The sequence below is a fragment of the Spermophilus citellus genome (assembly GCF_964194105.1).
Source record: "Spermophilus citellus genome assembly, chromosome: 6".
In the NCBI taxonomy this organism is placed as follows: Eukaryota; Metazoa; Chordata; class Mammalia; order Rodentia; family Sciuridae; genus Spermophilus; species Spermophilus citellus.
Genome location: NC_138187.1, coordinates 158,499,437 through 158,517,688, shown reverse-complemented (window position 1 = coordinate 158,517,688; position 18,252 = coordinate 158,499,437). Strand labels below are relative to the sequence as shown.

The following is an 18,252-nucleotide window of genomic DNA, read 5'->3' as shown; positions in this document are numbered from 1 at the left end:
GGTACTACCTATGAGGTATTATTTTCATTTTACATTTGAGAAAAATGTGAGTTACAGAAGTTAAATAACTTGTCTCAAGTCATACAGTTAATTTTGAATTGAGTCCATCTAGTACTAGAATACTTACTTTTATTCTCTACTTCCTCTGTTTTTAAACCTTGGATAAATGAATAAAAAGTATACATAATTTTATATTAGAGCATTGGTGAAATTTGTTGTAATATGGAATGAGTTATTGAATGAACATTGAACCTAATAAAAGTCCCTATGTTTTTCAGAGGAGACGTGAAAAACTGATCTTTTCTTTTGACAAATTGTATTCTTTCCTCAGTTATCTGTGCTGGACATCACATATAAAGCTTTAAGAATGGGATTTTGGGGCTGGGATTGTGGCTGGGGCTGGGATTGTGGCTCAGTGGTAGAGCGCTCACCTAGCATGGGCAGGACCCAGGTTCGATCCTCAGCACCACATAAAAATAAAGGCATTGTGCTGTGTCCATCTACACCTAAAAAATAAATATTAAAAAAAGAATGGGATGTAAAATAGAGAACAGTAATAATAATAACAAATATTTATTGAGGACTTAGTAAGTGGCTGTTGAACAATTCAGTTGTCTCAACATGTGAGGAGGATGTTATTATCATTAATCCATTTTTGTAGATGATGAAACAGAGACTTAATGAGGTTAAGTAACTTTGGTCATTTGGTCAGAAACTGATCCAGGATTTAACCAAAGCCATCTGATTTCTAGGTATATGTATTCTTAAAGACTGAATCCAGTTAAATCTTGATTATATGCTAGATTTAAAATAAACCAGTTACAAGATAAACAAATTAGTAATCTTTGGTATTTTCAGCACAATTTGAAAGTGATCATAGGTGTTGGGGCATCCAGGTGATTGCCAGGGATTTCAAATCCACCATGCCCTGGGAGAAAAGCTGACTGGTTTGTAGAAGAGAAAACTAGCATCAACCACTGAGAGGAGAATGTAAGACTATTGTAGTCTGAGATGTGTGAGGTGAGGAAGTTCTGCGCTGAATCATGGAGGAACTCCAGCTGAAACACTGAAGTGTACACAGGGCTGCTCAGGTCAGGTTCTGGTGTTCCCACAGCAGAAACAGTGAACATTCTGTCCTTGCACAGCTGACCTGCCCTGTGTTTTATAGTACCACCACATGTACAAATATTGCAGAAGGTTTCCTTCCACTCTGCTGTGTTGATATAGATTCAAAAAGCCTTAATTTGTGTTTCAAATACATTATTACTAGCACTATTACCTAGCACCAATTTGGATGCCTAGAGTAAGTTGTTAGTTCTGCTTGATACCCAAAAAGTGAGAAAGGAGAAGGGGAAATTTTTCAGTTTTGGCCAATGTTAGTGTTCTGACTATTTGATTTTTTCCACCACATATTAATCTTTATTTTAGCAACTGGACCTCTTTAAATTCCCTAACAGGGGGAGATGTTCTAATGGTGCTAAATTTAAGCCTTGTGGGAGGAAAATTGAGGAGAGATTTTGGTTTCAGGGTTTCACTCTATGGCATACCATTCTGTTCCCAGGGTTTTGCCCCTCATGGTTGCTGTGCTTACTAGAATGAAGTAGTAATAAAACAAGTTGAGTACAATGATTAGATTGTTTTAAAACACACAACTCAGTTTGTATTCAGTTACAGCCAACACTGATGGAGAGGAAGAATTTCCATGAGTCACTTTTATCACTTTTAATTTGGGAGTGGTTAAAATTCATTATATATACATTAGAAAAATTACAACACATCATTACTAGAAAGCAGTCATATATCAGACCATATGGAGCAATGGAGTTAAGACCTATGCACTTTAATGATTTGCAGAGTAATCCTGAGATGTTCCAGCTTCAGATCTTAATTTAGGCTTGCGGCTTACAGCCAAAACCATGTAACAAATTGAAGTAATAAGTAGCATTTATCATACTTATCACTTATCGGTACCTTGCCTTATGTTATTTTCTTGGGTAAAAGATTTCCTGGGCAAGGATAACAGAAAAAAATTACCTGGTGATCTTTTCTTTTCATTGAACCAACAGTTCTCTAGTATGATTTGACATTACTAAAATCAAAAGGTGGTAGGATTTGAATTGTTTATCATCTTTTGACTAAACTAATACAGTATTAAGACTTTTCTGAGGGTTTTTGGCCAAATTTGCTTAGTACTTCTTTTTACTTTCACCTTAAGAAATTGTTATAGTTTTATTATTTAAGAAGAAGCCCAAGCCACTGTCTTGAAGTTGCCCAGGTGTTAATCTAATTTACATGTTTTAATCTCTTATGTAAATGAATTTATGAACTCCTTTTTAGCAAAATCCAATGTTTAGATGTTCTAATATTTTTCTTAATTACTTTTCTGAAAATGTGAAAAAATTAAGGGGGTGACCTATACTCTCCATGAGTTGTTCCATGAGCTTATTCATTTGTCCTCTGTTTTTTCTCAAGGCAGTAGAAAGATAATCTTCTTTTTCCTTAGGAAAACACATTATTACTTACACAAAAATACTTTCAGTGTTCTCTCATGATGATTTCAAGTGATGGTTGAAAGAAATTGGCATTATTAAGTGCTTTGCAGAGTGGGTGTCTGGAAACTTCTGTCTCTCGATCTTTGGACTAAAACTTGTAATTAGGGCAGAATTTTCAGCATATTCCATTGCTGGCTTTCTGGCATTCAGTAGAGGGAGGTTTAGTATGAAGTATGAATATATGTAATACTATTATTTACTTTAACATCATATTTTAAGAAATACACCTTTTATATTAGCAATTAAAATATTTTCTGTAATGTGTTTTTATAAGTTGATTGATTTTTGATATCTTAGAGCTAATTTTGAAAAACTTTTTAGTTTGAAATTATATATTGTATACATATTAATATATTAATATATATATCATAGACTTAGAGGAAATTATAATAATAGTACAAAATTGCTCTATGTACACTTCCCCCAACTTTCCCCAAGGATAACATCTCACATCACAACAGTATGTTATCACAACTAGGAAACTGACTTTGCTACAATTTATAGACCTCTATGGGAGCTCTGTTTTGTAAGTCATAATATACTTACATACTGTAATAATAATTTCTTAACTTATTGGTTTAAGAGATTTGGATTTGTAACCTGGCTGCTAAGTATTAGAAGAGATGCGCTATTTTAACTGTCTTCTGTATTCCATTGTCAGTTTACTAACTCTTGGCTCCAAATCTACCTTCTTAACCTGATCATCACTAATGGAGCCTTAAGTGTTCTTTACAGCATGTACAGTATCAGTTGTGACAGTAGAGGATGCTGAAGAAACACTGCAGGAAGAAGGGATTTCTCTTCTTGGTTCTGATGTGCTGATTATTATTTCTTGGTTTTGTCTAAAGGTCTGAGGACATCTAGGGATGCTTTACCCCCAGGTTTGTACAGCATTTGCCCATGAGCTCATAGCTTTGGTTCTGACTCAAAAGTTAAGTCCTTCTTCAGCCTTACTGACACAGATTCTGTGTGCCCCAGGCCTAACATGCCAGTGAGCTGGCTCAGGGAACCCTCCTTTGCTAGCCTGCCTGCCAGTCTGTCTGCCTGATTTCTTTGCTATTCATGGGGCTGCAGTCATACCTTCTCTAGGGAGATCTGAATACCAGCTTTAGGGAAAGGATTCCCCTTTCCAAGTTTGCTCTTCCTTGAAATGCTTTCCTTTCCTTTACAGTTATCCTCCTATTACATATAGTTAATAGTTCTTTATAGTTAATTTTCCCTGTTCAAATTACTGTATTTTTTTCACCTGATTGGCCCTCACCAGAAGGTATCTAAATTAGGATCTAGTGATATTATCCACAGATAAAGTTTCTGATACTTTTCTGGGAAAAGCAAAATAAAGAAGCTTTGAAGCCATTAACTGTCATAATTAATGGCAAGGATAATACCTACCGTTTAATGATTTTTTTTACCATATATTTATTTCTTTTCAGGTATTTCATATATTTATTTCTTTTCAGGCATATTTTCTTACTAAAGCTAGAAACCCTGCAAAGTACTTTTCCTTTTTTTAAATGTTTTTGTTTTTAACATTTTATTTTTAAGTTATAGTTGGACACAACACTCTCTTTTTATTTACTTTTTTTGTGATGCTGAGGATCGAACCCAGGGCCCCACACATGTTAGGCGAGCACTCCACTGCTGAGCCACAACCCCAGCCCCTCCTTTTTTATTTTGGTTGGGTAGCTAAAGCATGTTATTTTGCCTTGCTAAGAAATATAGCCAATTAATAAGAAGCAACACAAGAATTGAATCAGAGCTTTTTACTATTTTTCTTAAAGCCTTTCCATTTTACTCTTGTATGACTTTTGAAGAGGGAGAGATGGACCAAGGAGATTGTACTAATGGCCTATAATAGGATATAATTATTTTATTAACATTGCTTAGTTATTAATATTTTGTCTTCATTTGTAATTGCAGCATAGTTTTTAAAAAAGATCTTTGGAACATTGAAAAGAAGATAAAGGAAGACCTAAAAATGTTATTTTTAACTTATTTTATTTAGGCAGTGAATTAACAAATGTTAAACAAATGTCAGATTGTATTTATGCTTTAAATATTGATTTGATATTTAAAATATTCAATGTATTATAATAAATTTGCTCATCCTTTTATTCTCATAACTTTTCTAATTGTTAGTCTCATGTTTCCTTTAAGCTTATACATTTAGGTGAATTATTCCATTCTACTGTTCTGTAAGAAATTGGTTAATTCTTTGATAAGTGATCAAAGCTTTACATATCTTCATTAAATTATTTTAAATGGACTTGAGCTTCGAGGCGCCTGTGGTTTTTTTTTTTACACAGACACAGTATTGTTTTATATTAAAATTTTCTGCATTTAAAATATAGATGCCAAAATAAGGCTGTGCAGAAAAGAATGAACGTAGGAGGCCAGAGATGGCTATTCCTAAGGCTTGCTTATAAGGTTGGCCTTTGAATGGCATCTGGAAACTTTGATTTTTGCGAGGATTTCTATCATTCCCAGATTGAAAAAAGTGACTCACTGCGCTTAAATTGTTTGCATACTCAGTGTGGCTTTTGACAAACACCTGCTTTCCTTCTGGGAGTCTTGAGTTTTTGGTAGGCACTAGGGAGAAAGTGTCTGTGTGAATAGCTTCCAGTAAAACCCTGGGGTATCAAGTCTCTGTGAGCTTCCATGGCAGACAACATTTGGCAGGTGTATTGTAATCACTTGTTGCTGTAGGAGTGCCTCTTTGAATGTCCTCTGTGACTCCACTAGGAGAAACTCGTGGAAACCTGTGCCTGCTTTCCTCCTGATTTAATTCCTTGTGCCTTTTTCTTTTCCTATTTTGCTTTGTATCATTTCACTGTAATAAATCATAAGTGTAATTGCAACTATATGTTGAGTCATGTGAGTCCTGCTAGCCAGTCATAGAACCTAGGATGGTTTCATCACAGTGGCATCTGTCATGACTCATTTTCATCCAGGAATTCACATTTAAAATTACTATTTCCCTCCTTGGAATGTGTTTATCCCTAGGTATTGCTTTTATTGACTTCAGGAAATATTTATCTAATTGAAGGCCTATTTAAGAGGTATTGGATAGCTCTGTTGGACCCTTCAGAGGAGTAGTGTTATTTGTGAGATGAGATTTTGAATGAATGCATAATCAATATACAGTTGGATTTACAATTCTGCAGACACATCAACTGAGTGTATCTTTGGGCATCTAGAAGGCCATCTTTTCCTGATGCACTTCGAGTAGACCTTATCCACATTTAAACATATTCTGCTTCCTTTCCTCATTGATCCTCTTCCTCACCACTTATCTTCAGTAATGGTAAGAGGATGCCTAGAGCTTCACATTCATCTGGTAATACTGCTCCTTCCTTAGTTGGCCCAAACTGGAGTAGAGCAGTGTACTTGAGAATTATGCACACTTCTTCCAAGATTCTTCTTCCTACTCCCAATATTCAATTTCCCTGAAGTAACTATTCTGTTTTGTCTTTTTCTTCTGGCTTTGTAAGCATTCCAAGACTCCCAAGTTTTCTCTCAATACTCAGATGCTCATTCCCACATTATTCTGTATGTCCCCCCATTTGACTTTGATCTCCTGCTCCTGTCCAGCTTCTTAAACCATTCCATTCCAAACCCTGGAGCTTGTAGTTCATCATCAGCATAATTCTTTTTATCCTCAACTTTCTGAATGTTGTCTCAAATTCCTGCAACCTGTTTTCTCACCTGAGTCTAATGTTCCCCTTATAATGGTTTCAAATGATGGCTGTTTTCTTTCACTTCTTGTAATTCTGGCCTGGAGATGTAAGTATCCCTGCTTATTCTTACTTCTTTTACACTGTTATTTCTCTTTTCTTCTAAAATTTTAGCTGTGAAGTTCAAGTTTTCAGATTTTACTGTCTGCTAAATTCACTTGTTTCAGCTATCTGTAAATCCTTGGGATTACCATTGTTTTTTGAAGATTTTTAGTTTCTGGCTCTGACATTTATTTGTTTAATTATTTTTATTTAAAACATTTCTCTATTTTTTTTTATCCGTGAATAAGTGGAATTGTCTGTTATGTAGATGTTATGTCATATGTAAAACCTTGGAGGAATTAATTTAAAATCTATTAGAATTAGTACACTAGTTAAGTAACAGAAGATCAATTGATAAAAACTCAATTGTACTTTTAAGGATTGGCAGTGAAGTATCTGAATGTAAAATAAAGATGGAATTTTATTCTTTTTATGGCTGAATGGTATGCATTCATTCATTGATGAACACTTAAATTGATTATCTATTGTTACTGTTGTATATGTGAATAGTGCTAAAATAGGGTAGTGCAGACATCTCTTCAGAATAATGATTGCATTTCCCTTGGGTATATATCCAGTGTTGGAACTGCTAGGTCATGTGGTAGTTCCATTTTTCAATTTTGTGAGAAATTGCCACACTCTTTCCTATACTGGCTTACTATGCTATATACTCACCATCCGTGCATAGGGTGCCCTATTCTCCATGCCCTCATCAGGACTTGGTATCTTTTGTCTTTCTGATTGTTTTAGTTAGCCTTTTAGTTTCTGTTACTAAAAGACCTGATGAGTGATTTTAGAGGAGGAAAGTTCATTTGAGGGCTCATATTTTCAGAGGTGTCAGTCCATGGACAGCCTGCTCCATTCATCTGGGCGCAAATAAAGCAGAACATTATGGTGGAAGAGTGTGGTGAAGGCAAGCAGCTCACATGATGATCAGAGAGCAGAGACAGAGACTCCACTAGCCAAGTACAAAATATATACCTCAGAGGCATGCCCCCAGGGACCTACCTCTTCCAGCCACACTCTACCTGCCTTCCCATTAGGGGATTAATTCACTGATTGCGTTAAGGCTCTCATAACCTAATAATTTCTCCTCTAAACCTTCCTGCACTGTTTCACACATGAGCTTATGGGGGACATCTCACATCCAAACTGACATTGATGATTGTCTCTTTTAAGTGGAGTGAGGTAATGCCTCATTGTGGTTTTGATTTGGGTTTCCTTGATAAGTAATGACATTGAACATTTTTCCATAGGTCTGTTTGTAGGTCCTCTTTTGAGAACTATTTAGATTCTTTGTCCATTTGTTAATTGGATTATTTAGGTTTTATTCCCCCCTCAGTTGATTTGAGTCCTTACATATTCTATATATGAACCCTTCAAATCCTTCATTTTTCCCACTCTGAAGGTTGTCTTGCTTTGCTTTGTTGATTGTTCCCTTACAGGGTCAGAAGCTTTTTAGTTTGATATAATCTCCTTTGTCTATTTTTATGCTTCTTATTTGTGTTCTTGGGGTCCTATTTAAAACATCCTTGCCTAATTCAATGTTCAAATGATGTGTTTTCTCCTAGAAGTTTTATGTCTTACATTTAATTCTTCAATCCATTTAGAGTTGATTTTTGTATATAGTGAGAGATAAGGTTTAATTTCATGACTCTGGATGTAGATATCTGGTTGTCCCAGCACCATTTATTAAAGGGGCATCTTTTCTCAGTGTGTTTTCTTATTACCTTCATTGAAAGTCAGTTGGTAGTAGATGTGTGAGTTCTGAATGTTCTGTTCTTTGTCATTTGTTTCTCTGTTTTTATGCCAATACCATGCTTTGTAGTATTTTTTTCAAGTCAGGTAATGTAATGCCTTCTGCTTTGTCTGTTTGCTCAAGAGTGAGGAAATTGGGAATTATTTATGGTTCTGTGTGAAGTTTAAAAATTTTTTTTTCTCTATTTCTGTGATGAATGTTTGGTCCTAGGCTTTTCTTTATTGGAAGGCTTTTGATAGCTGCTTCCATTTCATTACTTGATGTTAATCTATTTAGGTTTTCTATATCCTCATCCAATTTAGGTAGATCATATGTCTCTAGGAATTTGTCAACATCTTCAAGCTTCTTTCTTTGACTATAAATTTTCAAAATAGTTTCTAATAATCATCTGAATTTCATTGGAGATTGTGGTGATATTTCCTTTTTCAGCTCTAATTTTATTTACTCGAGTCTTCTTTCTGTCTTTATTTTTGTTAATTTGGCTGGGGATTTATCCATCTTGTTTATTTTTTCAGAAAACCAACTCTTTGTTTTATTGATCCTTTATATTGTTTTTTGTTTTCTGTTTTACTGATTTAGGTTGTGATTTTAATTATTTCCTGTTGTCTTCTGCTTTGGTCTTGGTTTGTTCTTCTTTTTCTAGGGTTTTGAGGTGTAATGTTAGGTTGTTTATTTGGTCTCTTTCTGTTCTCTTAATATATGAGCTCCATGCTCTGAACTTTTGTCTCTGAACTGCTTTCATACTGTGCCATAGATTTTGTTATGTTATATTTCTATTTTCATTTCTTTGTAAGATTTAAAAAAAAATTTTCCCCCGATTTGTTTTTGGTATCCATTCATTATTCAGAAGTGTATTATTTAGTCTCTAGGTGTTAGAGTGGTTTCTGTTTTTCATCTTATGATTAGATTAGAGTGATTTCTTATTTTCTCTCTTTTTTTTAAATAGCCTTCTATAGAGACTAAGTTCTCTACATGGGTAGCAGATTTAAGCCAATACTAAGCATCTATTTAAAGTTATATTTTCCCTAATAATTTGTGCTAGAATTCTAGGAAATTTTGGGGGAATGTTGTGGTTTGGATAAATGTCTTCCAAAGGCCCATGTTTTAAAGGTTTGGTCACCAGCCTTTGATACAAGTGGTGGTAGGACCTAGTAGGAGGAAATTAGATCACCAGGGGCATGCCCTGACTCCTTTCTCTCTTTGCTTTATGGCTACCATGAAATGAACAGACCTCCTCCACTTATGTTCTCTTGCCATGATATATTGTGTTGCCACAAGCCCAAGTTAACAGGGCCAAGTAACAATAAACTGAAACTTCTGAAACTGTGAGCCACAAGAAATATTTTAATAAGTTGGTTATCATATTTTATTAAATCAAACCTTGTTATAGCAAGGCAAAGCTAAGAGGGAAGAAGTAGAATTTCCTATCTGCTGAATGAAGATGAAAGAATTAATTTGTTTGTATATATCTTTTGCTGATAAATATAAATTCTAATGGAGAGACTTCTTCTTTCCATTATTGTTGGCACCAAAGCTAGTAGAGTGAAATTATTAAGATCAACAACTATGGAGTCCCCTCTTATGGGTTTGAATCCTGCCTCTGCAGTGACCTTCTTGAAGTTATTTCACTTCTCTGGACTTCAGTTTCCAATTTCTAAATTGTGAATAATACTTACTTATTAAGATTGTTGGAAGGATGGAGCCAGGTGTAGTGTGGGGTAGTGTTACATGCCTGTAATTCTAGTGACTCCGGAAGCTCATGCAAGAGGATCACAGTTTTAAGGCTAGCCTCAGAAACTTAGCAAGACCCTAAGCAACTTAGTTGAGACCCTGTTTCATAATGAAAAAAATAAAAAGGACTGGGGATATGGCCCAGTGATAAAGTGCTTCTGAATTTAATCCCCAGTACCAAAGGTGACGGGGGAAGGAAGACTGTTGATTGTTGTAAGGTTAGAATCAGTTAATGACTGTGAAGTATTTGTAATAGGCCCTGATGTGGAATCATGCTTAATAAAATGCTATTATACTGTGAGTAGTACACTTACCACCACCTTAATCATGATTTTTACCTAGATGATTGGTGCTCTGCATGTAATAATCGAGAATAAGTAGCCTACAGAATCAAAGTAGACTGCTCCTGGGGGAAGGCAGATGTTGGCTAGATTTATTCAGAAACTATATGGGTAATAGGCAGTCCTTGTTTGGCCCAGTTATGATATGTATGAATATCTGTTGTCATGGTTTAGTTAAATAACTGTATCCACTTGTCTGCAAAGTTCAAGTTTGTGTTATTGTGGTGTATTAACTGTGAGTGATCACATGAAATACAAACTTTACTGTTACCTCTTCTTTCCATAAGTCATAATGTAAATACATGATCAGTCACCGTGTCACTTTTTTCAAAGTGATAGGTCTCAGTGTGTTCTGTTATTCAGTTAACTTACAGACTGCAAAGCATGTTGCATTGCTTCCTTGTCTCCTAGTGATAACTCCATGTGACATTTCACAAAAAATGGAAAACTGAAAGAGAAAACTTGGCACCCGAGATAAAAATGTAGCAAAGAAGTGAAAAGTAATAGAAGATATGAAAATGGTGATAGTAAATATGAAGATAAGCTGAGACCTAGGTTCCATGAAGCTGGGATGTGAACCATACTGAAGAGGTCTGCTGAATTCAAAACACATGATAAAGTCACTCCAATGTCTTTTAGTTTAAATTTCACTTGGAATAGGAAGCTGCTCATGGTTGAATTGGAGTAACTCAACTTCTTTTGGTTGAAAAGTAAAAAAAATTACAATAAGTTTTGCTAGCATTGAAGCCAAGTAAAGCTAGTTACCACATTGAAAGGGAATGGTATTACTAGGAGACTGGAGTTCAAGCATCTCTTCAGCTAAATTTTGAAAGCAATATGACAAAGAATACAATTGAAAATATTCAGACATCATGTCAAGAAGCAACAAAGAAGTATGTGTGTAGTGTGGCAACATCTGTAGTACACTATAGAACTAAATTTTCAGGATTTGAATAGGACATATGCAGAGTTAAAGTAGTGACTGATTCTCTGTGGGAATGTTGACACTGCTGCTATTCAAGGGACTCTAGCAGCAGAGGAGCTTAGGGAAGATGAACCTATCAACATGAGTAAGGACAGTGGTTCTGTTGAAGTTGGGGGGAAAGAATGTCTCAGAAGTGACTTTGGCAAAATCTTCACATTAGAACAACTTTTGGATATTTTTTTTTTTTAAAGAGAGAGTGAGAGAGGAGGGAGAGAGAGAGAGAGAGAGAGAGAGAGAGAGAATTTTTAATATTTATTTTTTAGTTCTCGGCGGACACAACATCTTTGTTGGTATGTGGTGCTGAGGATCGAACCCGGGCCGCACGCATGCCAGGCGAGCGCGCTACCGCTTGAGCCACATCCCCAGCCCAACTTTTGGATATTTTACAACATCGAAAATGCAAAGACTAAATGGAAGCTGATCCAAATTCAGAAAGGAATATGACAATTTCGTGTGAGGCACTTGGTTCCATCCTCTGCACCACATAAAAATACATAAAAAAATAAAAGAACAATACCTTTGTGTCCAACTATAACTAAAAAATAAATATTTAAAATAAGCCATAAATACAATAATGAAGTAGTGTTTGGCTTAAAGTTAAAACATTTGATAAATAGGAGCTTCTATAGTTAATATTTATTGATATAATCTCATTTTCAGGAGGTTTGATTTCAATTTTTGAGTCAGGTCAGCTATTTACTGTATAATAAATAATGTCTAGTGTGGGTCCATTCTTCTTTGTTAACATTCTGAACTTACAGGCACCATAGAACTTGCTATATCAAATTGTAATTGCCTGTTTACTTATTTTCCTTCCCTACTAAACTGTGAAAGTCTTGAAAAAATAGGTGGGATATGAGTTTGCTTTCTACCTTACCAAGTAAGTTTATAAAAGAAGGTTGAATGCTTTGAACTCCCCAATAAACTGCTTAATCTTCACATTAGGGGTTTATGTTTCTAATAATATCTATCTATTTCCCTACACATTATTCCTAATAGATCTTGCAGGTCTCCATAGGAAGCCTTGTATGCTCTAATGAAGTATAATTTTGGAAATTACTAATACAGTTTGATAGAAAAAAATATGTGATTTTAGTGCTAGAAGAAGTAAATTTTAGTGCCTCTCCCATTTTCTAGAAGGGGAAGCAGAAGCCTAAGGGACTAGGTGCTTTCTTTAAGGTCACACTGCTGGTTAGTGGCAGGAATTTTTAAATTCATAAGCCAGGAAGAGTAGTACATTAAAAGATCATCAAGTGAAGGTTAATAAGTATTGCAATTTAAGGGAAATTCAAACCTCTAAGGCTCTTTTTGTGGTAAAGTTTGATACAGGAATATTATGCTAAGAAAATATAAAATTTTATCCATTTTACTTGGATGTGCTTGAGAAACAAAATAATATAAAATTTTAAATTTTAAAAAGAGCCAAAAGAAAGAAGAGAGGATAATTTTAAACTGTAAGCATTGGTTCCAAAAGGGATTGAGGGACATGGAGAAATTATTATTTTTCAAACGTACAGTGCTTTGGTATTTGTTAACTTATTACGATGAGTGTATAATAGCTTTGTAACTTAAGCAACATTATAATAGTTAAAAAACAACAAAACACCAAAATATACCCATGGGAAATGCAAGCTTGAGCAAAGTTTGCAAGAAAGTAGGAGACAGATCTGTCCTCATTAACCTTAGTTGAGGAGACCAAATTTTACATCTGGAAAAGAATTAACTCTTTTATTAAAGGCAATAATACTGTATAATACCATGAATTGTGTGATTAATTTCATTAAATTTATATAGACAGTATTATAGGAGTTTATAGGCAAGAGATTGTAGCAGTATATAGTAATCATATTTAAGTTTTGAATACTAGAGTATAATTATTTCTGTTATACTAGATTATATTTTGTTCAATGATACAATGATATCTTTGAAAGTTATCATCAAAACTTATAAACTTTAATTGTGGCATATGTCCAAGATAAAGTTGGATGCCAGAAGGCAAGCTTGAACAAAGGATCCTCAAGCACTCACAGGACATATGTAGTTACTACTTCCCTTACATGTATTGGAATAGGACTAAGAACAAAGCTTGCTCGTGGAAGAGAAGACAATGCTGCTGGGAAAGTGAACTTCAGGAAAACAACAAGAATTAGATTAAGGATTGACTGACAAGCTATCACTATTGTGAAGTTTTAAAAAGTGTTATGTTTAATATAGTTACATTCTTTACCCTTGTGTAACTCCATAGCATATCTTCAGATTTTGGGAAGATATGATGAAAACATTAAGTGTGAGTGTGCACTGTTGGCAGAGGAACGCTGTACAGATTACATTGCTTCTTGAGTTATGGAACCTGTTTAATAGCAGTATGAATTTGGGTGAATTGTTTAACTTCTCTGAACTTTACTCTGCCAACTTATAGAATGGAGTTAACAGTAGTCTTATAAATATAAAAATCTTAGATTTAGGTGAATTTTAGTGCTTATGAAAATAATTTACAAATGAAGTGGTGGTGTTGGTAGGATTCCTGAAGCTTTTCTAGCATCAGGAAGCACAGAGTAAGTAAGTAGTTCATGTAACTTTTTCTGTTTCTTTTAAAAATATATTTTTAATGTATATATTATTACTATGTGTCATAATTATACATAGTAATTGGATTCATTTTGACAAAATAGGTGCATATAAGGAATTTGATTTTGAGCTACATTCTCTACCCTTTTTCCTCCCTCTCCTCCCGCCTCTACTCTATAAAACTTCCTTTCTTCTATATACACATAAAAGTGAAATTCCCTTTGGTATCTTTATAAATGAATTTAATATGATTTTGTTAAATTCATCCTATTTGCCTTCTCCTTTCCCTTCCTTCCTCCCTCACTTTTGTTCATATAACTTTTTTTTTAAATGGTATTTTTTTAATATTTATTTTTTAGATGTAGATGGACACAACACAATGCCTTTATTTTTATGTGATGCTGAGGATCGAACCTGGGTCCTGTCCGTACTAGGCGAGCGATCTGCCGCTGAGCCATAATCCCAGCCCTTTGTTCATATAACTTTTATTTAAAAAAACTGAGGATATGGTATGACTATTGAGGGTTAAGGTTTTACTTTACTTTCTGTTAATCTGATCTGATGCAGAGAGAGCTCAATGTCTTAAACTTGTTTTCAGAAATTTAATTTTTAATTTTGCTGGGTTAATTGATCTTGACCTATGTGTTTGGAGTAACTTTAAGGCAAAGAAAATCTCTTTTGTATTCCTAGAAACTAATTCCAATCTCACTACCATATTTTCTTACAGTCAACAAATTGTGGCCATTTTTATGAGGGTTTCTGATTTTGGTTATCTTTATATGCAAAATAAAGATCTGGAAATTTTGATAACTTATTTCTATGGGATTTTATTATATAGTTTAATGAATTCTTATTTTTGATGTTCTTAAAAAAGCTAAAGTTATTTGGAAGTGTAGAGCTCAGATTGTATACTTATTATAAAAAGGTTTTTTGCTCACTGGGCTTCTATATATTCTTGATACCTTATTTCTCCTTTTTTCCCCCCAATATTTTCAGATGTTTTGGAATGTTATTAAGCCCAGGTCGAAACGTGAAGAACAGTGACATGCATTTACTGGATATGGTAATGATAATCTTAAGCACTTTAACCAAGTATAGATACTAGTTATTTTATATTTTTAGAGCATTTTCTATTTTGTCATGTTTTCAGAATTGTTTATTTTAGCTTTTAGTATTAATAATTAAATTTGGATACTGAAACTTAAATTATGAGGGAGGGATTTAGTATACTTTTCCATTAAACAAGCATAGGCAAGTTGAAAACAAAACAAGGATAGTGTTATGATAATGTCCATCTGTTCATCTCTTTCACTTAGGAAAATGTCTCTTCTTTGATCTTAAAATATCAAGTACATGATTTTAACAAGCATCTCCAAAGTGGATATGGTACCTTTATTTTAATGCTCTATTAATTAGAGTACTGTGATGTTTTCTTTAAAGCATTTCCCTGTCTGAATTTCTCCTTGATTATGTGTTCTTAGCAAAGTATATTTGCTTTATTTCAGAAGTGCCCTTAAAGACGAACACAGTATTTGGTGTAAAAGTAGCAAGCCATCTTAACTTTTAAACATCTTTTAAATTCTAAGATTGCATTTAATGAAAATTTTTGCTTTGTGACTTAGAAATGTTATATAGGAAATAATTACCTTCATAAAGCATTAATTTTCCTATTTAGTAAGCTGAGATTTTTATGTTTAGTGGTAAGAGGTATTACATTTTTTTTCTTTCAGCTGTGCTTTGTACATGTCATTTAAATATCATTAATTATGTCAAGTTCTTTGAATTATTTCATGATAATGTTAATGCTGACTTTTTTAGCAGTTCTGGAATGCTTCATTCAGGCTTTGGGAATTTGTGTGCCAGTCATTGTGCAAAATGATGGGATTGTAGATGTGAATGGAATGTAGCTCTATCTCATCTGGGGTTCATAGTCTTGTGATGGAAACAGACTTTTAAAGTATGTACCTGCAGCAGTGGGTTAAGTGGTCTCTCTCGTGGTACAGTGGGCCACAGAAATATATAGGTCAGGTAAGGGCAGCCAATTACACTGAATGTGGAAACATAAATTAGTTATTGATCCTTCTTTCTTCTATCCCTCTCTGCAACATATCAGTAATGAATGTGGTTTTACCCTAGAAAAGCCATAGCATTCTGGAGCTCTGAAAATTCCATGTGGAGTTAATTGGGGAGCACTGAGGCATTAAAAACTTTCAACATCCTAGATCCTCATTGTGTTTTTTCAGAGCTTAAAATGTCAAGACCAATGATTGGTAGAGATTTGTTCACAAAACCTGAATTCAGATGACAGAATTATAGAGCAGGTGTGAACTTTTGTGGCCCCTTTGTCTTATCCAACTTGCAGAGTAGTCTTCACCCCTGAGACCTCAAAATCCATGGCCTCCTCAGTATTCATGCTCCTAGAGAGAAGTGGATTTCCTTTGCAATAAATAGTGGGGCAGAAAGGGAGGATTTGTGTTTTCATTTACCAACAGTTGTGATTCTTTATTACCTGATGCTATGAGTCTTTGTGATATCTTAATATGTGGTCATTGACCCTTGGCTGGATTACATCTAATAAAAAGGAACTCATTACCTTATATTGAAGCCTCAAGGACAGTTCTGGATTTTACAGAGTTATTTTTTTATAATCAGCTGAAATCATATTCCTTGTACTTTGGCTAATTAGTCTCAGTTTTTTCCCTCTAGAGCAAAATGCAAAAATACTTCTGCTCCTTCTATGACACAACCCAAATGTCGTGTGAAACTGAGAAGAAGTCTTCTACCACTTTATTTGGTCAGACTTTGAAAAAGCATGCAATTACATTTAATTTAACTTAATAACTTGTGAGACTCTCCTATTTGTTTTGAACTGTTCTTAAGCAATACTGACTTTTCCTCTCTGAATATTTTCTAATAAGCAAGGTGAATTGAGAATTTTCTAGTTTAATAAATCTGTAAATGTAGTTTAAGATCTTCATGAAAGAGAAAGTGTTGGTTATAAATGAAGTGAGTGTTTTTGGTCAAATAGCTAGTTACATATATATATATATATATATATATATATATATCACTCATAAATAAAATCAAATATACAAAATTAGTTTGCGTAGGGCAGTACAAGTAACAAAGACTCAATTTTCTTCCAGTAGGGAGGAGAATAATATTTTGGTCAAGGAAGCTATAGTGTAGGAATAAGGAAATAAGAATTTTTGACCCTTAGCTATTAATATCTAGGAAAAGCCTAATAACAAGCTACCAAGAAAAGCAGAAAAGACAGCAGAGCCAGATTTCTTGGAATTGGAACACAATTTAAAAAGTCCTATATGCTTCAGGAATGGATCTTTAAAATTAACCATTTATTGATACTAAACCAGAAGCTGTACCCACAATTAGAAGTACATTCTGACCCAGTATCCTTCTAATGTATGTGTAAGAAGCTCAAGTTCCGTGAAGCAGCCCTTAATCCTCACCAGCGTGATGGATGCTGCTGCTTTCTCTCCTGCTTGCTCTGTCCCTGGCCCCTTCTGCCCTTTCTTTTTGACCCCACTCTCTTTGCATCTTCCTCTTCTCATTTTCACCTCTCAGTATCTGCCTTTGTTTTTATCTCCATGATTTATAATTTTTAAGGATTATGTATATTTTCTTCATTTCTCTTTTTCCACTTAACAGTTTCCTAATTCTTTGCTATACTTACGCATTTTTCCTGCTTCATAATAACTTCAGTATAACTGTTTTATATGTGGTGTTCATAGCCTAACTTCTCACTAAAACCTTTCAGTTTCCATTGCTAACTGTCCACTTTCCTTGGTATTTGCTTATTGAAGGAGAGATTTTGATTCATGGAGTTTGTGTAGCTTATCTTGTTGGAATTAGGCACTGCAAAATTCCGGTCCAGAAATGGATTGGAGTCTTTTGGGTCAGAAACCCATTGCTGCTCTTAATGGGGGTCTTTGTGGGGGCATGGACGGGGAGAGGGAGGGAAAGGGAAAGAGAGGGGGAGAGAGAGAGAGAGAGAGAGAGAGAGAGAGAGAGAGAGAGAGAGAGAGAGAGAGAGACACTGAAAAAGAGATAATGATAAGGCTATATATAATTTATATATTTATTTATATACTTATATATATGTTGGAAGTGCTGAGTGGGTTTTCAAATGATGAACTTTAGTGTACTTTGTGTCTGGAAGGCAAGGTTCTTGTGCTCAAGCTATATAATCTAATCAGTGAATTTTTAGTAATATATAGAAAAATATGCATACTGATTACCAAACAGGTTTTATAGGGATTCTGAGAAGCATCTGTGAGGGAGGTAATAATGCAAAAAGGTTTTTCTCTTTGTTTTCATTAACCCTTTTAGCACTCTATTTACAAGAAAAGAAAATACAGAATATTGCAATACTGTAGATACTATTCTTTGCATATGTAATATTGATTTACAATTATTAGAAAGTATATGGATGTCTGACATGGATAATAGAGGAGCAGTAAATTTAGAGGAGCAATAAATTTGAAGGTATTACTTGCTATAAAGAAATATTTTAGGAATA

The 18,252-nt window shown here is 34.4% G+C and overlaps 1 protein-coding gene across 6 annotated transcripts in view; it reads left to right on the top strand.

Annotated features, from left to right (window-relative positions):
• RABGAP1L (RAB GTPase activating protein 1 like) overlaps positions 1-18,252 on the top strand; it is a 647,569-nt gene that overhangs the window by 73,219 nt on the left and 556,098 nt on the right. For all 6 annotated transcript variants that reach the window (XR_014022598.1, XM_081298896.1, XM_081298894.1 and 3 more), the window contains one exon: positions 14,709-14,775. Coding sequence is in view for 5 of the 6 variants with exons in the window: in XM_081298896.1 (XP_081155022.1) it covers positions 14,709-14,775 (67 nt within the window). In the remaining variant the exon portion in view is untranslated. The remainder of the gene's footprint in view (positions 1-14,708; positions 14,776-18,252) is intronic.